At 47.5% G+C, this 24,215-nt stretch overlaps 1 protein-coding gene across 12 annotated transcripts in view; it reads left to right on the top strand.

Annotated features, from left to right (window-relative positions):
- The window catches only part of DZANK1 (double zinc ribbon and ankyrin repeat domains 1), a 52,601-nt gene extending 37,297 nt beyond the window's left edge, over positions 1–15,304 (top strand). For 4 of the 12 annotated variants that reach the window (XM_025000506.2, XM_025000501.2, XM_025000500.2 and 1 more), the window contains 4 exon segments: positions 2,555–2,635; positions 3,308–3,435; positions 13,765–13,839; positions 14,262–15,304. In XM_025000506.2, the coding sequence (XP_024856274.1) occupies positions 2,555–2,635; positions 3,308–3,435; positions 13,765–13,839; positions 14,262–14,385 (408 nt within the window). In that variant the 3' untranslated portion in view covers positions 14,386–15,304. 12 annotated transcript variants of the gene reach the window in all.
- Positions 15,305–24,215: the final 8,911 nt, after the last annotated feature.

Genomic DNA, 24,215 nt, shown 5'->3' with positions numbered 1-24,215 from the left:
CCATGTTCCCAGTAGAAGCCTCTGTTAGGCAAATCATGAACCATCTGGAAAACAGCATTGGGTTCAAGCAGCAGGAGAAACCTCCACCCTACTATACCCTTCTCTGGAGACAGGGGGCGCTAGCCATCCCCGCTTTCACCCTGAAGCCCTTTAATAACGCACTGTGGATTCAGCCACACCCAGTGCCCTCCCGCCTTCTGGGCTCCCTGGGGAGAACCCACTTACACTACTGGGGTCCACACTTTGCTTTTCTTCTTGGCTTCGATTCCTGATGCGTCTGATTCCATCTATTTTCTCCCTCTGGAATTCCTCACCATTTCTGATCCACGGACAGTACCTTTTCCAGGTTTCCCACAGCTGTTCGAGTGTAGTTTTTCACAAATATGGGCCCTGAATAGTTTTAAGGGGAGCTTTGGAGAGAGAAAGAGACACGGGTGCCCTTGCTCACCCACCATCCTGCCCTTTGGCTGGATGTCTTTGGCTGTGGCAAGGGGAACAGAGGTGCTTAGCCACGAGCCCAGAGCCAGGGTCCCCGCCTAAGATGCAGGTGGATACGGACAGCGTTGGTTCTTCCTCCATCCTCAGTCACATCAAGCCCCGGGCCTCTCCGGCTCACACTCCAGCACCCAGCCTGCAGCAGGAGTTCTCCGCAGGCGGGTGCTCACATTCAGGCTGATTTCAAACACCTTATAAAGCATAAGTTCACATGGTAAAGAATCTGCCTGCAATGTAGGAGACCCGGGTTCGATCCCTAGGCGATCCCCTGGAGAAGGAAATGGCAACACACTCCAGTATTCTTACCTGGGGAATCCCACGGACAGAGGAGCCTGGCGGGCTACAGCCAGACCCACCTGAGCAACGGACACTACATAAACCATGCAGAGTCAACGTCAGGGTTCACCTGGTTGCTTTTCCTAGAAACACTGATGATAAAACTAGTGTGGGGTTTCTGGGGTTTTTTTGTGAGGTTTCTCATTGCATCCCTGTCCTTAGTAGCACAAACGAGTGTCTATGTGGAGTCCTTCCCCCAGGCGAGACATCAGAGACCGGCCGGGCTTACTTTAGATGTGTTTACTTGTGCTGCTGGCCATTGAGGATCCTACATACCACACATGCATTCCTCCTACACACCACATACACACCACACACACACGCCTGCATATGCACGCACGCACACACATACACACCCCTACATGCCAGAGTCCAGCTCCAGCAGCCAGGGATTCAACTTGAAGAGGTGAACAGTGTCAGCGAATGAGACAGCCTCTCATTTTTCTTGGACTGCCTGTTTATTTCAAGTTTAAGATTCTCTTTTATACTTTTACAAAAACATTAGGTCAGAGGTTTGATATTTTCAGTTCCCATTGACCCAGATTTATTTTCTCCATAAATCATTGTTGCTCTTCAAACAGAGTTCCTGCTTCAGTGATTCTCTCGGGAATCAGCCGTATCATCTATTATCTACCTCCTCTAATGTGTTGTATAGTTGTGATTACATTGTAACTCATGCTACATTCCTGTTTACTACTTATCTTCCTAATTCCTGTTTGCCCCTAACATCCTGAGCTCACTACATCTTAAAAAGGCTTCTAGCTATGCTGCTGCTGCTGCTAAGTCGCTTTAGTCGTGTCCAACTCTGTGCGACCCCATAGACAGCAGCCCATCAGGCTCCGCCGTCCCTGGCATTCTCCAGGCAAGAATACTGGAGTGGGTTGCCATTTCCTTCTCCAATGCATGAAAGTGAAAAGTGAAAGTGAAGTCGCTCAGCCGTATCCAACTCCTAGGGACCCCATGGACTGCAGCCTATCAGGCTCCTCTGTCCGTGGGATTTTCCAGGCAGGAGTACTGGAGTGGGGTGCCATTGCCTTCTCCGTTCTAGCTATAGTGTATCTAAAAATCCCTAACTTCTATAAGCTATAGTAAAATATGCTAACTTTACAACATTCCTTAAATCTTTAACTTCTAACTGTTTTAATTATTTCTAAGCCCTAAATTCAGTAAACTCCTTTTCCATAAACATTCTCCTCACAAATAGGCTTCAGATAGCAATCCCTCACATGGCCTCAAGCTGCGGCCTATGTGCTCATCCTGGAACACTCCTTTGTAAAAGGCCTTGAGCAAATGTCAATGATTAACTTTATGAATTATTTTATGAGCACAGCTGCAGATGTTTTTGTGCCTTCTCATGTTCCTCTCAAGAACAATAAGCACCTTAATATTCCTTTTCAGTCAACTCAGCTGAGGAAAGGAAAAGACAAGTCAGAATTACAAGGCCTAACTACTTAATCCTGGGTCTGTGCCTGCGGAATGAGGAGAGGGGGCCAGGGGCCGTGCCTCCATTTTGTCAGTAATGCCTAACTCGGCTCCCAACACCTACACATATGCATCACACACACGTACGCACACACACACATGCTCACGCTTACCTGTCTTAGAGGCCCAGAACGTAACCCAGAGAGGAGACATTTGACCTGAGGGTTGAGCTGGGCCAGTGGGACTTGCCAGTAAAAATATTCTGCGGCCGCACAAATGACCAGCTTGTGTGCTCCTGCAGCCTGAAGACAGGCTTCTGCTGAAGGAGGTCGGACCCGCAGGGGAGGGAAGAGCATCTGTGATGGAGCAGCTGCTGGATGAGGTGAGGACAGCCGGCCTTCCATCCTATCTCGGGCACACTCACAGAGCCGATTAATCAGAAACTGTCCAGGCAGCGGGCCCAGTGGCTAGTCAAAACCTGCACAGTAGGGACTTCCCCGGTGGTCCAGTGGTTAAGACTTTGGGTTCCAGTGCAGGGGGTGCAGGTTCCATCCCTGGTGGGGGAGCTAAGATCCCACGTGCCTGTGACCCAAAATCCAAGAAGTAAAACAGAAGCAATATTGTAATGAATTCAATAAAGTCTTTAAAAAAATGATCCACATTAAAAAAAACACACACACTTCACACTGTTACCTGTTGCTAATTTTTATAGCAAAAAAAATAGGCAGAAAAGTGCACAGGAACCTAAATAACTTCCAGGCGGGGGGATAGAACCCATGGTCTGTGACTCTGTGCGAGCTTCCTGTCTCCTGAAGAAGCAGAGTGGTCCCTCTGGGGGCCTCCTACTGGGTTGGGGGTGGTGGGGGACAGGAACTCAAGTCCATCACCCATGTGACGCGACAGCTCTGTCTTCAGAGCTGGTCCTGGGCTGCCTGCTTCTCCTCTCTCCTGAATTAAGCAGTTTACTTCTGCCAGGGACTTGCTACTAGGAGGGCAAGCGGGTGCCATGGAACACAGGCTCTTGTGCGAGTTTGTCCCTTTCCCCATGCGGCAGGGAGCCGACCCCAACTGCAGTGACAACCAGGACCGGCCTGTCCTGAGCCTGGCGGCCATGAACCAACACCACGAAGCCATCCCGGTTCTCGTGCAGAGAGGAGCGGACGTGGACCAGCAGTGGGGCCCGTAAGTGAGCCGCGACGAGGGGAGAGCGCTGGGTGAGGTCACAGCCAGCCGGGGCCTGGTGGGGCTCCACTGTCAGTCTACACGCCCACCCCATTCAACCTGAATCACTTAAGGACCATTTCAACCCATTCTGGCCTGAATGAGAGACTTGACTGTTGTCTGTTTTCCCAACTAGGTAAAACAAAGGTTTTTAAACAGATCATTGGATCATCTTTTGATGGCTTTTATAAATGATGATCCAGTTTGTTAGCTCATAAATTTATTTATATCTGTGGAGCCACAAATCCTTAGTCCTTAGGTGCTAAGCCCTGCTTTCGTCATGATCTGAAATGGTAAGAGTGTTCCCCATGGAAATGTACCCGTGAAGTTACTGCAGAAAGAAAACCTTGTCCTGGCATCTCCAGATACTAGCAGCACTGGAAGGAAGCTCAGTTGACCACCATATCTCCTGGTGCCTCGGTGTCCCCAGCCAAGAAGCAGGACAAAGAGACACTCGGAGACATGGGATGGTTACTTACCTGCCTCTCGAGCCACCTGGCCTGGTGACTCTTTTGTTGACTTGCGAATCACTTTGGAAACTGGGGTGGATGGTGTTTTGAGTCCAGGGCCTTGCTGTTAACAGCTCATATCCCACTGCCCTGATCACAGGTCAGCCACTCGGCCTCCCTCACTATTGCTGAGACCAGGTGGTTTCCCTCTATGAACTGTGCCTCTGAGGATGGCAAGGAGCACAGGGGATGAAAATTCAGTAGTTTCACTTCTGCCTTCCTCTGTTTCAAAGTGTCCTCTAGCATTTTTATTCAAAATCCCTTAATTTTTCTATGTGTGTTTTCAAAGGTTTCTGCCCAGTAGGACCCCATGTCAGTAGACAGGACCCCTTTTTAGTTTCACTTTATAGCAGAATGTCTGGGATGTGGGTGAATGCATTTGATGCCTGGAATTTACTTTCTCAGGTTTTCTTACTGCTCTCATGCATCATATCTTGTAAGTTTCGTCATTTACCTACACTTACATTATCATTATTAATAGAAATAATGCCACCGTGGTTTGTGTTAAGGTATACTTTATATTTGTATAATTCCGACAAGGACTTTTTTTGGGGGTTGCAGTGAGTCTTTGTTGCTGTGCAGGCTTTCTGTAGTTCTGGCGAGTGGGAGTTACTCTTCGTGGCGGTGTGTGGGCTCATCACGTGGCGGCCTCTCTTGTTGGGGAGCACAGGCTCTAGGCACGGGAGCTCAGTAGTTGTGGCACACGGCTTAGTTGCCCCGCGGCGTGTAGGATCGGCAGGCAGATTCTTCTCCACTGTATCACCACAGTAGTCCAAGACAAGGATTTTTAAATTGCGTCTAAGAATAATATTTTTGGTTTGAGAGATTTACAAAAATCTCTCAAGCATGTTTTGAATCAGTGCTTAAGTGTGATGAATCCTGGCTTTATGAAGATCAGCTAAGAGGATAAAACTTCTCTGGACATGGAACAGATGACCTGTTTCTCTTTGGTGTCCTCAGTTCCCATTCTTGCTTTATTGTCATTCTGTAAACTGACATCTTACCCATGGGTGATCTCCTTGCGTTTCTACTAAGTCTAGCTCGTGGCTGTATGGTCTGGCTGAGTGTGTGTAACAGTACTTTTTCACATCCCCCTGTGTTGTCTTGGTTACTGTTAACAGTTTATGGGTCATGTAGGATGGGGTTCAGAAAGCAGATTTTTCCACCGAGAGCCAATTCTGCTAAGACTGGTTAGTATTTGCTAGTTTGAAATGTTTGGGCCTGAGTCCTCCCGGCTTCCGTCTCTCAGCTGGATCCAGCACATGAGCTCAAGGCTCCGCTGAGATCTTTAGGCACAAGCCCCTCAGAGATCTGACTTTCTTAGAGAAGAGGCCCTTTGCAAACAAGGACTCACATGCTCTTTCCCACCCCAAGCTGGTGAAGCTGATGGAGAGAGGTCACCCAGGGTAGTCTCTACAGAAGTAACCCCTGTTAAGCACCCTGGCAGGCAGTAGAAAGCCCCTTCCTAGGATTTCTGGCTCCCCAGTTTGTGTCTTTCTTACCAGAATAAACATACTCAGCAGAATGGGGATCTTGTTCAGTCGCTTAGTCGTTCAGTCGTGTCCAACTTTTTGCGACCCCATGGACTGCAGCACACCAGGCTTCCCTGTCCTTCACCATTTCCTGGAGAGAAAGTGGATGGCCAAGGAGTAATACACATCCTCCACCAAAGCTGATACCTCTTACCAGCAAACTTTAAAAGCACAACTGGAAGGCCTCACGAGGAGAGGGACATGGAGACGCGGTTTGCTTTTGGGCGGCAGCTGGGCTTCTTCAGTTTCAAACTGTGAACAGTTTCAAACTTCGCGCCTCTGAGCTCTGCCCCAGGAGGCAGGTGAGGCAAATGCAGCTATCAGTGTACTTAGAGGTTCACTGTGGAGATGTATTGTTAGATAATTCAGGATTTACACACAGAGAGTGTACCTTGATTCACAGAGATACCTAGATCGGGGTAAACAGTTTGCATTGCTGTACATTGGTAGAAAAGTGTCTTTATGATACAAATTTACAGAGTACCATGGTGTACTTGCTGTGCAAAACCGTGTTCTGGAAGGTCTGATATGACGACGACTAGATACTCAGAGGAACAAACTCACAGCTTGGTGTTCTGACATGAGGGTGTGTTCCATCTCATGCCCTTGCTGTGTTGGAGTCAGTCTGAGGAGCAGAGTATACAATGAAGATTTATCATTTTCCCAAATGGACTGTGGTTACCCAGGAAGTATTAATTACTAGTCTGGAAGATGTAGCCATCAGCAACCCGGCCCCCCTCACCCCCATACCACCTTCATTCAATAAACTGAACACCCTCTGCTCTCAGTCTGGGGAGAACTCTGAAGGCAGGAGGTCAGGAGTCTACTTGGGAGATGCTCTGACCCTGTGACTAAATAAGTTCAAATGGGAAATGTGTGATGAAGCCCCCCCAGAACCCAAGGGTGTGAAGTGACAGGTAAACCTTCTACCACCAGGGAGGCGGGAAGGATGAAGGACGAGGAGGCTGGTGTTACCGAGACCTCCGTGGTCAGGCTCCCAGCATGCTGTACACCCCTCACCCTGAATTTGTACCTGGGTGGTCTCAGCTCCCCAAGAGAGGAACAAGCACTGTGTCACACGTGACCTGGTGGCCCTGGCACCTTTAAGGGCACCAGGAGCCACCCACACGTGTGCGGAGTAGACAAAGAATTCAAGTGTCTTAGAGCCCAGGAGATGTGACCTGAAAGACCTCATGAGAAACGTACACTTTGAAGGTGACCCCTGGGAATTTTGCTAACGGTTGGGGTGACAGAACAGTTTGGAGGCAGGAGAGAGCAAAATGTGGAGAAAATGAGCGTATTCTTCTCATCTGTCAAATGGGGGTGATTGTGCTCAAGTCATAGAGTTAGTGGAAGATGAAATGAGTGTTTTGAGGTGCCCGTGAGGAGCCTAATGATTGGACTCGTGGTAGCAGTCACGATGCTGTGGTAATGAAAAGGTGGGTTGTCAGGATCTGAGTGGAAAGTGTCAACTGCTCAATGATGGTCAGTGCATAAGACGGGGATGAGAAGGGCCAGGGAGAATAGCCCAAAAAGGTATTAGGACTGGGTTTAAGTTCTGAATTCTTCTGTTGCTGTTAAGAGATGTTGCCAAGCCCTCCCAGCTCCACATTTTCACATTAAGGAAAGGGCATGTGTATTTTATTAATGCCCCAAGCTCTAAGAAGATGAACTTCATAAGTGCTTCTTATACTGTAACATGTGTATGAATCACCCAAGGACCTTGTTAAAATGCACATTCTGTAGATCTGGGTGTAGCCAGGGATGAGATCCTGCATGTCTAACAAGCTTTCAGGAGAGGCCAGTGGTCCAGGTGCCACCATTTGAGTAGCAGGGATCAAAGCCCATTCTTACAAACACCGAGATGTTAAGAGACGGCCCAGCGTGGCCCTCAGTAAGGAAATGGCCTCACGGTGCTGTTCGACATGGGATTTTCCCCATGCCTCACAGGTCAGTGATGTTGATCTGCTCAAACAAATAATAATATCACCACCACCACCAACAGCAATATGAAGGCTGATCCCCAAATCTTAGTTGCCAGGAGCTACTGTATGCCTCAACCCAAAGGCAGATCTTTGGAAAGCCATGCGAATTCAGGTGTAAGGCACACAGCCATTCTCACTTCCTGCCTCTGGAGAAAGATGAAGAGGAACTAGCCAATCACACCACCGATTTACCTGGGACCAGGGTCCTTGGCCGGAGAAGGCAGTGGCACCCCACTCCAGTACTCTTGCCTGGAAAATCCCATGGACGGAGGAGCCTGGTAGGCTGCAGTCCACGGGGTCACTAAGAGTCGGACACAACTAAGCGACTTCACTTTCACTTTTCATTTTCATGCATTGGAGAAGGAAATGGCAACCCACTCCAGTGTTCTTGCCTGGAGAATCCCAGGGACCGGGGAGCCTGGTGGGCTGCCGTCTAGGGGATCGCACAGAGTCGGATACGACTGACGAGACTTAGCAGCAGTAGCAGCAGGGTCCTTGGCCAGGTAAGCTGGCGGAATGGAACATACATGAATGCTAAGATCTAAAATTAGATGAGACCTGAAACCACTGGGGTGGCTTGGTACTGAGAGTTCTGCTGTAGCAAAAACCAGTTGAAAGTGCTAAGTTTCTCACTTTCTGGAAAATGGAAAGTCATCACCTGGACAGTTCCGACTCTGGAGCCAGAATCAGGCAGGGGCTTCCCCATACCCACCGTTGGAGGCAGAGATTCATAGACATGTTTACCTGCAATTCTTGCAAGTCATGTGGGTCTAGGAGGCAACACTCCTTCCCCAAGTTTGTCTGTTCATTCTCTTCATTGGTGTATTCATTTCACTAGTGGTTTCTGAGCACCTACTGTGTGCTGGTCAGCATTCTAGGCAGTGGACATACAGCAGTGATGGAGACAGACCCCGCCCTCATGGAGCTCAGAGTGTAGTGGAGGAGACAGACAGTAAACAAGTGAGCAGATGAATGAATCATTGCAGAGAATGCTAAGTGCTGCAAGGAAAATAAAGCCAGGTAAGAGAGTTGAGCATGGTGTGGTCAGGAGAGGCACCCCCAGGACCAGAGCAGAGGCTCCTAGAGTTAGTCTGGGACAGGCTTGCTTAGGTACAGAGCGGCGTGGGAGGTTTGTTTACCAGTTTCATCATTTTTGGACCTGTCCTAGTGACACTGTCTTATTTATGACTGGGCTGGCAGAAAGATTTCTTAAACCGTGTATGATTGCTGAAAACAATTCATACACACCAAGTAACTTTTCAATTGTATCAGAATAAGATGTGGACCTGACTGAAGAAAACCACATCCTGTGAAAGAGCTTGGCAGGCCTCGGCTACCTTTACCTCTTCATCTGCAGTTCTGTCTTCAAGGACAACTAATGTAAATATTTTAAAGTTCTCCTGGGAGTCAGCTATATCTCTGTCACTAAACAGTGTACTTAAACTGGTCCTTCCTGATCTAGCATGCTCAGATAGCATCTGTTGACTCCTGCTGTGATAAATGGTGATTACACTTGCTGACCCCACCATCACGTTTTGATCATTCTGTTACTGTTTTTGGTTCTTTACTAATTACTGTGAAAATAACAGTGATAGTCCTCAACTCCTCTACATTGATTATCATCTTTCAGTGATATCACTTGACTGACCCGTGTGTACTGAGAAGTGTGTACGAGTACGTTCAGTTCAGTTCAGTTCAATCGCTCAGTCATGTCTGACTCTTTGCAACCCCATGAATTGCAGCACGCCAGGCCTCCCTGTCCCTCACCAACTCCTGGAGTTCACTCAAACTCATGTCCATCAAGTCGGTGATGCCATCCAGCCATCTCATCCTCTGTCGTCCCCTTCTCCTCCTGCCCCCAATCCCTCCCAGCATCAGGGTCTTTTCCAATGAGTCAACTCTTCACATGAGGTGGCCAAAGTACTGGAGTTTCAGCTTTAGCATCATTCCTTCCAAAGAACACCGAGGACTGATCTCCTTTACAATGGACTGGTTCAAAAGCATCAATTCTTTGGCACTCGGCATTCTTCACAGTCCAACTCTCACATCCACACGTGACCACTGGAAAAACCATAGCCTTGACTAGACGGACCTTTGTTGCAAAAGTAATGTCTCTGCTTTTCAATATGTTATCTAGGTTGGTCATAACTGTCCTTCCAAGGAGTAAGCGTCTTTTAATTTCATGGCTGCAGTCACCATCTGCAGTGATTTTGGAGCCCCCAGAAGTAAACTCTGACACTGTTTCCACTGTTTCCCCATCTATTTCCCATGAAGTGATGGGACCAGATGCCATGATCTTCATTTTCTGAATGTTGAGCTTTAAGCCAACTTTTTCACTCTCCTCTCTCACTTTCATCAAGAGGCTTTTGATGAAAGCCTCCTCTTCACTTTCTGCCAAGTATGTATTAGTGCTCTATATCTTCACTTCTGTCCTTCCTTTCCCTTCCTTCCCACAACTTCTGTTAGTCAATAATTACACAGCACGAATCACAGTTATGTTTACTTGTATTAACATAACTAAGATGTTCATTCTTCATCCATAGGTTGATTCCAATGGTTGAAAAGTATGGAGAGTACTTGCATTATAATAGCTACATAAATATCATTCATTGCTATATTCTGATTACATTTTATTGTTTGTTGGTTCAAGAAAACAACAACATTTACGCCAGTGAAATAAAATTTCCTTACCAGAAATGTCAAATGGATTCTCCTTACACACCATAAATTATTGAAAATCAGGCCACATTTTTTTTTTTTCCACAATCCATGACTAAGTTGTTCATGTTTTATGTATCTTTGATTCCTCTGGACTTTCTTATTGCCTTTGTTTTTTTCTGATTTGAAAGAGAACACACATTTACCACATCTGTAATCTTACCTTGTTCCTTACATTTTCAGTGCTTTTCCTCTTAGAGGCTTTCTTCTTAGAGTATACTTATTAGTCAGATTTTGTGTGGCAGCTCTCTGGCCCTGCAGAACAGTGGTCATCATGGCATTTCTTTTCACTGGAATCCACCTATAGTTACTCTTCACTCTTCCTTATTTCTTGGTTTTGACCCTTGTCAGGCTGGAGTGTGGGCTTAGGTAACCTCTTCAGAAAGGGTATGTAGAAAAAACTTTTGAGTCCTTGAATGTCAAGAATGACTTTCTTTTGTCTTCACTCTTGATTAATATCTTGATATTAATTTCTGTATTCAAAATGATTTTTCCTCAAGTCTTAGTAAGCCTTGTTCTGATTATTTCTAGCATCCAGCATAGCCCATGCAAATGCTACAGCGAATTCTTCCTTATTGTGACCTGTTTGTTCCTCCTGGAAGCATTTACCACTGATGTTCTGAGATTTCATATGGGTATTTTTTTTGATGTACTGTTGTTCATTCATCCAGGTGGCCCTTTCAGTCTGAAAAGTCATGTGTCTTTTCAGGGGAAGTTTCTTCTATTTTTTTTAATCTCTCTTTCTAAAATTCTTATGAGTTAATGGTCGGCCTCTTGAATTGACCCCCTCTATCTGTCTTTTTAAATTTATTTCCCCATATTTTTCATCTCCCTTTTTCTCTCTGTTTAAAGAGGTTTTCTTGGCTCTCTTGCTAACTACTCTTTATTTCAACAGTCAGCTTTTTTACTTTCTCAATTCAGTTCAGTTCAGTAGCTCAGTTGTGTCCAATTCTTTGTGACCCCATGGACTGCAGCATGCCAGGCTTCCCAGTCCATCACCAACTCACGGAACTTGCTCAAACTCATGTCCATACAGTCAGTGATGCCATCCAATCATCTCATCCTCTGGCATCCCTGTCTTCTCCTGCCTTCAATCTTTCCCAGCATCACGGTCTTTTCTAATAAGTCAGTTCTTAATATCAGGTGGCAAACGTATTAGGGTTTCAGCTTCAGCATCAGTCCTTCTAATGGATATTCAGGACTCATTTCCTTTAGGATTGATTGGGTGGCTCTCTATGCAGTCCAAGGGACTCTTAAGAGTCTTCTCCAGCACCATAGTTCAAAAGAATCAATTCTTTGGCGGTCAGCTTTCTTTATGGTCCAACTCTTACATGCATACATGATTACTGGAAAAACCATAACTTTGACTAGATGAACCTATGTTGGCAAAGTAATGTCTCTGCTTTTTAATATGCTGTCTAGGTTGGTCATAGCTTTTCTTCCAAGGAGCAAGCGTCTTTTAATTTCACGGCTGCAGTCACCATCTGCAGTGCTTTTGGAGCCCAAGAAAATAAAATCTGTCACTGTTTCCATTGTTTCCCATCTATTTGCCATGAAGTGATGGGACCAGATGCCATGATCTTTGTTTTCTGAATGTTGAGTTTTAATATTTTCACTTTTTAACTTTTTAACTCTCCTCTTTCACTTTCATCAGGAGGCTCTTTAGTTCTTCTTTGTTTTCTGCCATAAGGGTGGTGTCATCTGCATATCTGAGGTTATTGATACTTCTCCCGGCAATCTTGATTCCAGCTTGTGCTTCATCCAGCCCAGCGTTTCTCATATACCCTGCATATAAGTTAAATAAGCAGGGTGACAGTATACAACCCTGACATACTCCTTTCCCTATTTGGAACCAGTCTGTTGTTCCAGGAGAAGGCAATGGCAACCCACTGCAGTACTCTTGCCTAGAAAATCCCATGGATGGAGGAGCCTGGTGGGCTGCAGTCCATTTTGTCGCTAAGAGTCAGACACGACTGAGCGACTTCACGTTCACTTTTCATTTTCACGCATTGGAGAAGGAAATAACCCACTCCAATGTTCTTGCCTGGAGAATCCCAGGGGTGGGGGAGCCTGGTGGGCTGCCGACTATGGGGTCGCACAGAGTTGGACATGACTGAAGTGATTTAGCAGCAGCAGCAGCAGCTGTTGTTCCATGTCCAGTTCTAACTGTTGCTTCTTGACCTGCATACAGATTTCTCAGGAGGCAGGTAAGGTGGTCTGGTATTCCCATCTCTTTAAGAATTTTCCACAGTTTGTTGTGATCCACAGTCAAAGGCTTTGGCATAGTCAATAGAGCAGAAGTAGATGTTTTTCTGGAGCTTGCTTGCTTTTTCTGTGATCCATCGGGTGTTGGCAATTTGATCTCTGGCTCCTCTGCCTTTTCTAAATCCAACTTGAACATCTGGAAGTTTACTTTCTAAGAGTGCCTTTTGGTTCTGATTGCTTCTTCTTCAAAGCCTCTGTTTTTGTTTTATGTTGTCTTCAGTCATTTTAAATTTTTTTATGTTTGTGTGTCTCGGTTTTTTCTCTTTGATGCTGCCAGTTTTTCTCAGATGTGCACAATCCTTTATCATCCATTCAGGTTTGCAAATGGGAAATGGGCTAGGTGGGTGGGAATTCTGTGTATATAGCAGGAGCTTATCAAATGACAGGGGGCTTTGCGAGTCAGTGAAGCTACTCTCAGGCTGGGACAAGTGGAAGGCTTCCCTCTGGGCATGGGAGTTGCTGACCTGGTTCTCACCATGTGTCATCTTCAGAAAAGAGGCCACCAAACTTTTTCTCCACTGGGATACGTTTATGGCTGCAGATACATCTGCACGTGCAGGGGACGGGGTGGTCGTGTTGAGGGAAGGACCAGGGGCCAGGAGAATGCAGACCTTCAGCTGCTCATCTCATTTCTGTCTCCAGCCATGACTCCCACCTTCCATCACTCCTGCCACCTCTGATCAGGAGCCTTTCGTGAGTTCTGGAATGCAGGTACCACCCCTTCCTCCACTGTGACAGCCACTGCTCCCTCACTGGGCCACGCTGACCAGGCAACGTGGAGAGAGAGTCTGGCACATAGCAAAATATGCTGTCTGACATCTCAGGCCTGCCCTCAGGGCCCTAAGGCTGGTGTTTGTTTTCATATCACACAAGCCACACTCACTGAAGCCAAGGTCATTGTCCCCACACAAGAATAGGAGCCTCAGCCCTGAAAGGTTATTGTCATAGGACAGTCACCAGGATTCAAACCAAGGGTAAGACCATGTCCCACACATTCCGTGAACTCTTGCAGGAAACATACTAACATAGTGTGTATTCATATAAATTGACTACAAACCAGATCCTTGTGGGATTCCTCACTTTAAAACTTTCTCTCTGATATCAAAGCTTACCCTGCTAATCTTCCAAGGAAAGGAGCAGAAAGGGGAGAGTCAAGAGATTTTCCTGGGTTAGTTAAGTAGGTCATGGGTGAAACCAAGGCCCCATTGTGCCTGCTCCCTCTCCAGTCTCTCGAGGATTCTAACCAAGGATTTAGCCAGGGATTTTTTCCCACCCAAACAGGCTCCAAAATACAGCTCTTCATGAAGCAACTCTGCTTGGCCGGGCAGGAAGGGAGTGCATCGCTGCCTTACTGGGGTACGTTCCTTGGCCTCTGGGGGACACTCCAACTGCCACAGTGATCCCCCTGTTGGTCTGTGAGGATTTCAGGGGGTCCTGGTGCCCAAACAGCTGACCCAGTGAATGGGGGCCACCATCCCACCATGGCTCCCAAGGCACTAAGGGCTTTTCAAAGCGCAATGAAAATGCTGCCCCCCTTGAATCCACCTGGTTGTGGGTTGTGGAGGCTATGGGAACCCTCTGTCAGGACTGGCATTGGACGTGTGAGATCGCAGAGCCTGTCAGAAGGGCTCAGGGTAGAGCCGCCTTTGAGGGCTGGGTCGTGGTGGCCTCTCGGGGAAGTTTGGGACGGGGGCCCGGGAGCCCCAGCAGCAGGGAGGAGTCAGGCCCTGAGGCTCAGGGACTGGAATCCGTCAGCTCACCCCCATTTTCCTTCGCAGATGCAACGCCAGCGTCCAGAAGAAGAATGCGAGAGGCCAGACGGCATACGACCTGGCCCTGGAAAGTGGGGATGAGCCCATCACCTCGCTCTTTGCTGCTAAGCTTGGCCTGGATGAACGCTAAGCCTGAAAGCCCCACGGGCATCATTCAGAGAAGTCACCCAGCTCCGGCTGTGCTGTGTTCGCTTCCTTCCAAATGCATATTCGAGGTTTGGAAATCGAGCTTGAGAGCCACTCATAAGATTTTAAAAACTATGTGACAGTGTAAGCCACCCATGCCCTCACTCCCTGAGTATTTCCCCAAACGCCCTGGATCCTGATGAACGTAGTGTACACTAGTGGTGTGTTGCTGCTTGTCTTTGCATTTGCTCTTGAATCTTAATTTATTTCTCAGTACACAGTAATTGCATACTGTTGTTCCGTCTTTAAGTCGTGTCCAACTCTTTGTGACCCAGTGGACTGTAGCATGCCTGGTTCCTCCGTCCTTCACTCTCTCCCGGAGTTTACTCAGATTCGAGTCCCTTGAGTCGCTGAGCTATCTCACTATCTCCTCCTCTGCCACCCCCTTCTCCTTTTGCCTTCAGTCTTTCCCGGTCTTTTCCAAAAATTGCATATGGTTCTAAGCAAAGAAGTGTAAAATCTCGTGAAGTCTCCCTCCCATGTCCGCCCCACGACCACTCACTCCCTTCCTCAGACCACCAGTGACCTCCGTGTCAGTTGTGTGTTTCCAGAAGTAGCGTAGGATTATATAAGCAAGTGTATGTCGTATGTGTCTGTGTTCGTGTAGAGTACACGTAAACGTTAAGTGAAAGTAACACACCTATATTCTGTCCCCTCTTCTAAGACAAGTAGTGGGAAACCACATACTGCTCTGCATGTTATTTGCTTAATATATCTAGTAAATTGGTTCCAAAGTAGTGCATAAAGATTGAGCTTATTAGAGTCTTTCCCTATGAAGCTGAACTCATCACTATTCGTATTGTTATGGCTTGTTCTCTGGTTGACAGGTAAGCTTCAAATAAACCAGTTACAGGAATGTGAAACTGTGATTCATTCCTTTTTTTTCAGATTATCGTCTCAGTCTTCGTGCTAATGTGCTAACGTTGCCATCACGGAGTCTCAGAATTGTTTCTTTTAACCTCTGAAAATAGGATATTCGTTAACTTAGAGTAATTAATTCATGACCATAAGTGATAGACCCTGTCAGGGTGGCTGCTGGCATCGCCGCCTGCACTTCCTTTCCCAGGGTGGACGCCTGTTGGCAGGGGGATGGGTGCAGAGTCAGACGGGAGCCCCAGTGGGGTTGTGGGCTTGAACGGCAGTGACCCTGGCTCCCAGGTCAGAGGCCCAGTGGCCACATAAAGGGCGCAAGGGACAGGGGAGTCAAGTGAACCCTCAACCCATCTCCCTCCCCCTCACATCTTTCAGGAGAGCCAGGGCCCCTCACAGTGGAGCCTGTTGGGGCGAGGCCCCCTAGAAATGGGTACTGAGACACTTTGGGGCAGAAGAGGGTGGGTGTTCACTGGGGACAACCCCTATGAGAGGATGAGGTGGGGCAGGTCAGGGGGCACTGCCGGTGGCCACGCACACACCCACCTACCCACACCCTCACCCAACCGCCCCCCAGCCGCCACCACCTGGGCTGCTCTAGTGGCCTCCCCGCAAGGCAGGCGGCCGACGGCTTCCCCTCAAGGGAAGGTCCCAGAGGGTGAAGCCGGGTCCAGCTGTTGATTTGATCACCTGTCCCAGGAGCACCCACCACCATTCCCATGGCTCCTGCTGTGCTCAGCTCCCCAAGGTGTGAGAGGCAGGACCATCAAGAGAGGCGAGAGGTTGGTTCAAGATGGCAGACACATGTATACCCATGGCTGATTCATGTCAATGTATGGCAAAAACCACTACACTATTGTAATTAGCCTCCAATTAAAATAAGTAAATTTTTTAAAAAAAGAGGTAAGGACTTTGAGGGGCCACGTTGGGAGTAAGTATACAGAATGAATCCAAGGGAGTCAGTGAGAAGTTGTCTGAAGAAGGAGGCTCTGTCCTTAGTCAGCAAGCTCCAAAAAACACTTTCCTTCCTTTTCCACCACGGTGGCCTAAAATGGATGGTTACTGTGTAGATTAATATAGAAAGTATATGTCAGCGAAGTATTCAGAGTTAGCTGTTAGCTCTTTCCCTGGCCATTTTCTTAGCTATTTTAAGTGGACATTTATACAACAAACAGATCCGGATTTGGCTCCTCATGTTGAAGAAATTAAATTTACTACCCGCTCATCCCCCGGTGCTCTCAGGCCTTGGACAACTTCCTCATCACGGGACAGGGGACCCCAGGCTTCTTTCCAAGCCCTACCGCCTCCCCGCATCTTGAGCCTCCTAGGTACGCCCACCTGTCCCTGCTCCTGCCGTGATGACGTCACATGTGTGGATGGGGTGGGGGTTGGACAACCAGGTGAAGGAGGGGAGCACTCACGCCCCTGCCTGGCTCCTGAGCTGGGACCTCTTATCCCGCCCTCAGACTGGGCCGACACCACCCATGCTCCTGGTTCTCCGGCCTCTGTGCTCAAACTGGAACCAGGTGGCCAGCTTCCCTGAGTCTCAGCTGTGGACATCAGGAGGTGAGGATTCTCAGCCTTCACGAGGAGCGCTAGCCAGTTCCTGTAATAAATCGCTCCCTATTATAGTGTACGTCTATCCCATCGGCTCTGGTTCTCTGGAGAACTCTTGACTCGTGCAGTGCTTTAGTCTACTGTCCTTTTTCTTTGATATTCAGCCCCGTTTTCACTCTTTTTCTTTCTCAAATGGGGGTACAACATGCCAGGGACCGGGCGAGACAGGCTGGTCCAAGGTGATTCCCAGTTAGTCACGTGTATGGGAATACCAAGGGGTGTTGCTTCTGAGACTGGATTATCTTATGCGGCAGAGGTGACAAGAGCCTGTGATGTCATTTAAAAATAACAGTAGCAATTAATTGATTTAATCAAAAGGGGGATTGTCCCGGGTGGGCCTAACCTAATCAGTGGAGCCCTTTAAAACAGTGTTTCAAGGTCAGAGACCCGAAACAGCTGAGTCTCTTGTGGTTTTGAAGAAGCAAGCTGCAGGTGGAGGGGCTGATGGTGGCTTCCTGGAGCTAAAGGCTGCACCATTGGGAACTGAACTTGGCCAGTGACTAGTGACTGGGCTTTCTGTCAATAAGCACTTGGTTCCAGTTCTGAAAGGTGAGGCTCACGACTCCAAGCACAGAGCCTAAGGCCCAACACATGCTGTCACCCACAAATCAGGGAGGGCAGGGGCTGTAGGGGCCTGTCTCCCCTTGGGCCGTCCCACCCAACGGGCCTGGAGACGCAGGTTCCTCCTGCCTGAGGGTTGCCAGAGGCCCAGCAGGGCCGGGGTCTCCTCCCTGCAGCCTCTCCGGCCACCCCCAGCTGCAGGGATGCTCCAGGAGTCCCTACCTCTGTCAGGGTGTACTCAGGCCGCAGTCCTGTGACCAGGGTGGCCTCAATTGCTGCTCTGTGCAGATATTAGCGCTTGGTCTCTGTCCCCTGCGGGCACTGAGGACCAGTCCTTGAATCTGCTCTTTTCACTCCTGTCTTGTCCCTTTTCTGGGGCCTTTGGCCTCAGCGCTGATGGGCTTCCAAGTCACTTTGCTTGGCTCTCTGTCACCGTTCGCCAGGGCAACCCCAGTGCATACCCTGTGGGTGCCCACCCCCCACTCCACCTGTGCCCAGGTCACCCAAACCCACCGGCTGGCATGATGCCTACACTTCGGTCCCAACCCTGCTACCAAATCCTGGCCCTGCCCTTGCTCAGGCCTGGCCTCCCCAACAACTCTGGTCCCTCTGCTTCCTTCCTCCCATCTTGCCTGTGTCCTGCTCATTACAGGCACCCACAACTGTCCTCGTGAGAAACCCAAACGCCCTTCCTGAGTTGCCCGGGTCTCCTGGACCAGCAGCCTTAGCCATCACCACAGCTTCTCTGGTTCTGCTCTGAGATCCCACCCGGGCCCCAGAGCGTTACCTGACTCCTCAGCTCCAGGCTGGGAGGCTCCTACCCCAGCCCCTCTGCCCCTCCCTCTACAGAGATGACCTGTCCAGCCAGTTCTCCCCAGTCACATGCCCGTCTCCCCAGAGACCAAACATCTGCAGGCATGAGATTCTGGTACCTCCTTCCAGTCCCCAGCATGGGGCAGTGACACCATGGGTGATGAGTCAAATCGACCTCACCTGTCAGCACTAATCAAGGTTGTTTTAAGATCTGCTTGTCCTCCAAGGGGCTCGGAACCTAGACAAGACATTGGCCCGAGCTGTTTTCCAGGGACTTGGAGTCAGCCGCATCTGTCTGCGCTCAGCCAGCTAAGCTGGGTGGGCGCCAGCATCCCCGGGGTGACCTAAGGGAAGTGGGAATCTGAAGCCTGGTTCCACCTGTGCAGAATGAGGCTCATCATACCTTTCCCCAATCACCACTCCCTGCGCTTCAGGCCGCCCTGCTGCCTGACTGGTTATCCTGTAAATCTCAAGTCCCTTGCCTTTGTGGAGGCAGGTCTGAGGTTTGTTCTCCCATCTCCCTGCTCGGTGGCTCTGCGAATAAACCCTCTCTGCTGCAGACTCTGCTTTGACTTCCTGCAAGTCTAGCAAGATGAACATGGTGGGGTAGGTTCTCAGCAAATAGCTGTTGAGAAAATTCACTGTATCTTTGAGTTCGGGCAAAAGAATCTTGTAGACAAACCGCAGGCTTTGCAGGAGGGGGTATCCTGGCTGTGGAGTTTGAAAAACACATTTGTTGTTGGTTTTTAATCAGATAGTTCTGATATAAGGTTGTAAAGAAAAATAAAAGTATGTGTGTCAGTAGACTAGAAAATATTTGATATCAAATCTCATAATCTACAAAACTTCAGAATGTTTTACATTTCAAATAATATCCTGGTTATGTGGGTTTATAGGTTGTTATAAAACAGGTAACTGTGTTTTATCTCTTTAGGCACATTTACAACCAAGGTGTATATTTAGGCTTCATCAAATTTTGACAGACTAAAGTGAAGAAAATGTGAAAGTTGCTCAGTCCTGTCCAACTCTTTGGGAACCTAGGGACTATACCAGTCGATGGAATTCTCTAGACTGGAATACTGGAGTGGGTAGCCTTTCCCTTCTCCAGGGGATCTTCCCAACCCAGGGGTGGAACCCAGGTCACCTGCATTGCAGGCAGATTCTTTACCAGCTGAGCCATAAGGGAAGCCCAAGAATACTGGAGTGGCTAGCCTATCCCTTCTCCAGTGGATCTTCCTGACCCAGGAATCGAACCAGGGTCTCCTACATTGCAGGCAGATTCTTTACCAACTGAGCTATCAGGGAAGCCCGATTTACTAATTCTCTTACTGGAGATGATTTATTGTTTCTGCAAACCATTACATGCTTATTGTAAGAAAATAAAACAGTGCAGAAATCTCAAGTGAAGGAGGGATAGTTGTACCATCCAGAGAGTTTTCTAGATGTCTCTGTGGGTAGACTACTTACATACATATCTTTGTTCACTAATAAAGTTGAAATCTATTTTCTTGTTTTAAAAAAATAATTGTCTTAGTTGCTAAGTCATGTCCAGCTCTTTTGCAACCCCATGGACTGTGGCCCACCAGGCTCCTCTGTCCATGGGGATTCTCCAGGCAAGAATACTGGAGTGAGTTGCCATTTCCTCCTCTAGGGGATCTTCCAGAACCAGGGATTGAACCCACATCTTCTGCATCGGCAGACGGATTCCATACTGCTGAGTCACCGGGAACCTCTGTGCCCAAAGACCAACATCCTGATTTTTTTGCTCCAGGTACCAAGAAATCTGTTCCCTCTTGGGGAAATATCCCTCACTTCTCCTACTCTCTCCTTCAGATTCTTTAAAATCAGGATCAGCTTTTACAGGCAAAGTGAAATTATCCAATCAAAAGGTGTTGAGGGAGCATTTAGTGTGTGCCCGCCCTATGGGGCGGAAAACTTCAGAATATTTCAGACATAAAGAGTGACCCGGTGTGTGACCACCTGCTGTGATGTTGAGAGAGGATGCCAGATGCAGAGAATTTAAGGCTCCCACATGTTAGCAGGTTTGTCCCTTACCCAGTGGCTCAGGAGGTGCCCGGGGAAGGTCACCAATTAAAACTGCAGCCAGGTCCAGTCATCTGTGTCCAGTCACCCTGTCCTGTCAGCCTCTCGGTGCTACAAAAGGCTTTAACCCTCTCCCTTCATTTGAATCCCATGGCATGTCCTCTCTCTGGTAGGATGTGGGCAAGGGTGCGTCCAGCCTTGAGACTTACCTCGTTGCTGAGACTTGACACAGGCTGACATTTCCTACTCCAGCCACTTGCCATGTTTCCTACTCGTCCGATTCCAAGTTCCGCATGCTGGCCTCACACTTGGTGGAAGTGCAGTGTTTACACAGAGCTTGTCTGTACCTTCGTGCCCTCCTGACAACCTGGTCAGACGTCCAACCTCATGTTCCCACATCTCCCCATCTTCCAGGGAACGAAAAAAAAGCATCTCAGAATCTTACTGTTTTGCTGTTTTATTGTTCTTATCGTTTCATTTATGCACCCCACCCCCAAATGGATGCAAGGGCTTCCCAGGAGGCACACTGCTAAGGAATCCACCTGCCAGCAAGAGATGCAGGAGATGTGCATTCGACCCCTGGGTCTGGGAAGGCCCCTGGAGAAGGAAATGGCAACCCACTCCAGTATCCTTGCCTAGAGAATTCCATGGACAGGAGCCTGGGGGCTACAGTCCATGGGTTACAAAGAGTCAGACATGACTGACCATATACGCCTGTGGCTACAGCTGTGTACAAGCAAGTGTAAAAGAAGGCCTAATTAATAGTGACAATGGTAGGGCAACTACAGCACTTGTCTAACTATGGATTTTCAGTGATAAGCTTACCTATATATTCTTTATTCTTTTTTGTTGGTGGTGGTGAGTTGTTTTCTTTTTTTGCCATACCTTGAGGCTTGTAGGATCTTAGTTCCCAGACCAGGGACCGAACCCAGGCCCCCACAGTGGGCGTGCACAGTCGTAACCACTGGACCACCAGGGAATCATTTTTTAACAAATAACTCCAGGTATGATTTATTAACCAATAGGCCATGAGAAAGTGCCATTGAATGGAGTTTAGACAGATTCCGAATTTGCTGCTATTTTCTCAGGGAATACAGCTGAAAGAGTTTTAGAGAATCTGAAGCAGAGACATAGGTGATTAATTCTCTTCTTGGGTACAGAAGCAGCAGGCAGGGAGGCTTGGCATTTATACTGACTCAGATACAGGCAGCTTCACCACTGTTTTTATAACATCTAGATTCAAATCACGAGGAATAAAGAATGCCATTAGTCAGGACCTCAGCCTGAGTCAGTTGGCAAGTTTCTCTCTTTAAAAAGAACACAGAATCTGCCTGAAAGGCAACAGATTGCCTGTGATGCAGGAGATGTGGGTTTGATCCCCCAGCCAGGAAGATCTGGAGCAGGAAATGGCAACCCATTCCAGTGTTCTTGCCTGGGAAATACCATAAACAGAGGAGCCTGGAGGGCTACAGTCCATGGGATCACAAGAGTCAGACATAACTTAGTGATTAAACCACCACCACAATGTGAAGGGAATGTCTGAAAAGGCTCCTTCAACTCCACTAGACAACATGAAAATTTACCAACTAAGACCTAATCATCCCTTGGTTCCCACACCACATTCTCAGGGCGGTGGGCAGCAGGGTTACTTTTTTCAGAATGGAAACCACCATTGTTTACTCAGCAATCTGAGCCCTGGTAGGAATCTCTGCAGTTCGATGCATGGAGAGTGGAGACATGCTTTAAGAGAGAGAAAAAAAAAGAGCTACAGATGCAGCTGGAAGCATATGGTGGCCTTCAGGTTTGAGATAAAATAGCAAAAGTAGAAATATGTGCTAGCTTTGAAAGATGTTTAATGGCTGACTTGAAACAGGCCAGGCGTCTTACCTTTTCTCTCCTACCATCTACATCCAAACCTGAGTAATAGTTATTGTCAGGCTGTTTTTTGTTTTTGTTTTTTTAAAACGCTTTCACCAAGTTTCTCCCGTGGTTTAAATGCCTCAGTATTTTATTTTGTCCCTTTCCTTTATAATTCCAATTCTAGATTTCTCAAGGTGGTTTTTGAAGCCCTCCAGGATTTGACCTGACCATTAGTAACAATTTATCTTACTTCCCTAATACACCCGCTAAAGTCCAGGCACAGGAGTCTCTCTCTCTGGAATCTATAGCTGTTGTTTTCATACCTAAAAATTCTCCCTCCAATTTTTCCTGGGTTCGGCTTTCTCTCCTCTGACTTTCCAGGTCCTTGTCGTCATTCCTTGATCCTACAGGCAGTTCCCCACCTTTGATGAGAACATCCCTGGCTACACCTCTCCTCTGTGCAGGCAGCCCCTCTGGCTGACCGGGAGCACCGAGAGACAGGGGCACAGACACGGCCTTTGGCTGTGGACTGTCCTGGTATTCCGTAAGGACTGAGTTGTTCTTTTCTATAATACTGTATGCAGCTCGAGCATAGATCAGAACACTACATTTTGCTTTCTTTTTTCTCCCCAGACTGACATTATAGAGCTGGGCACTCAGTCTGGCTGGCCAGCAGGGTGGCTACACCTGCTTCTGAAATGTTTGCTTCCACACTTAACAGATTAATAAATAGACACTCAGAGGATTTAGCAATCCAAACAATCAGCTCTGATCTAAAAACAGAGCAAAGCCTCTGGTTTCTCAGAACCATTTCTCTCATTCGAGTTGCTTCCAAGTATGACAAAGAATTTGCTTTGGAAAACTTAATTTTTTTTGTTTTTTTAAACAATTGAAATGCTGTCACTGCCAGTTTAGGGTTTTACCAAGTGTGTGTTGTGCTTTATCTTATGTCGGCAATTCTAGGTCCCAGATATTTCTTTGGCCCCAGGTTTTTATTTTTCCTCTAATGACAAGATTTGGGTGGATTAAGATTTAAAATTTTTAATTGAGGTGAGATTCAGGTAATATAAAGTTTACCATTTTGACCATTTTTAAAGTATACAGTTCAATGGTTTTTAACATTTCCAATGTTCTGCAGCCATCATTACCATCGAGTTCCAGAACATTTTTATTACCCACAAAGGCAGTCCTTTATTGTTAATGGGGAACAGTCATCCCCATTTCCTCTTCTCTTAGTCTCTGGCAGCCACTATCGTGCCTTCTGTCTCTTTGCTTTGGCTTATCCTGGATATTTCATATAAATGGAATGTTTGCTAAACTATTAACATGATGTATTGATTTTTTTTTTCCTATGTTGAGCCAGGAAACCACTCAGTCACAGTGTGAAAATCCTTTTCATATGCTGCTGGATTTGGTTGCTAATACTGTGTCAAGGGTTTCTCCGTCTATATCCATAAGGGTTAGGTGTCTGTAGTTTCCTTGTGTTGTCTTTGTCAGGTTTTGCTAGTAGGGTAATACTGGCCTCACAGAATGATTTAGGAAGAGTCTTTTTGGTAAGATTTTGAGAATGGGTGTTAATCCTTTAAATGCTAGAAGTCGCCAATAAGGCCATCTGATTTCAGTCTTTTTTGGAAGGTTTTTGATTACTAACTCAATCTCCTTCTTCATGTTGGTCTGTTCAGATTTCCTACTTATACATGATTTAAGTGTTTAGATGTTTGTTCATTTCTTCTAGGTTAACCAGCTGACACACAATTATTCGTGGTGTGTTTACCCTAACTCTAAGCAGTAGCAGTGGTCCTAACCACTGATTTGATTCACCAAAGGCAGAAGTGGAGACGTCTGAGAGTGAGGAGGAGGCAAGCCAGTAGGGGGCTGCCACAGGAGCTGGGAGAGAGTGGGGAGGGGGCTGCAGGTGAGAGTAAGCGGCTTAGGGGAGGTCGTGTTTCCTGGAAGACCTCCTCCCTCGCCCAAATCCCCTGAACACAGTTCCGGGATCCTCTCCCTCTA

This window comes from Bos taurus, chromosome 13, assembly GCF_002263795.3.
Source record: "Bos taurus isolate L1 Dominette 01449 registration number 42190680 breed Hereford chromosome 13, ARS-UCD2.0, whole genome shotgun sequence".
Taxonomy (NCBI): Eukaryota; Metazoa; Chordata; class Mammalia; order Artiodactyla; family Bovidae; genus Bos; species Bos taurus.
This window is presented reverse-complemented; position numbering and strand designations above follow the sequence as displayed.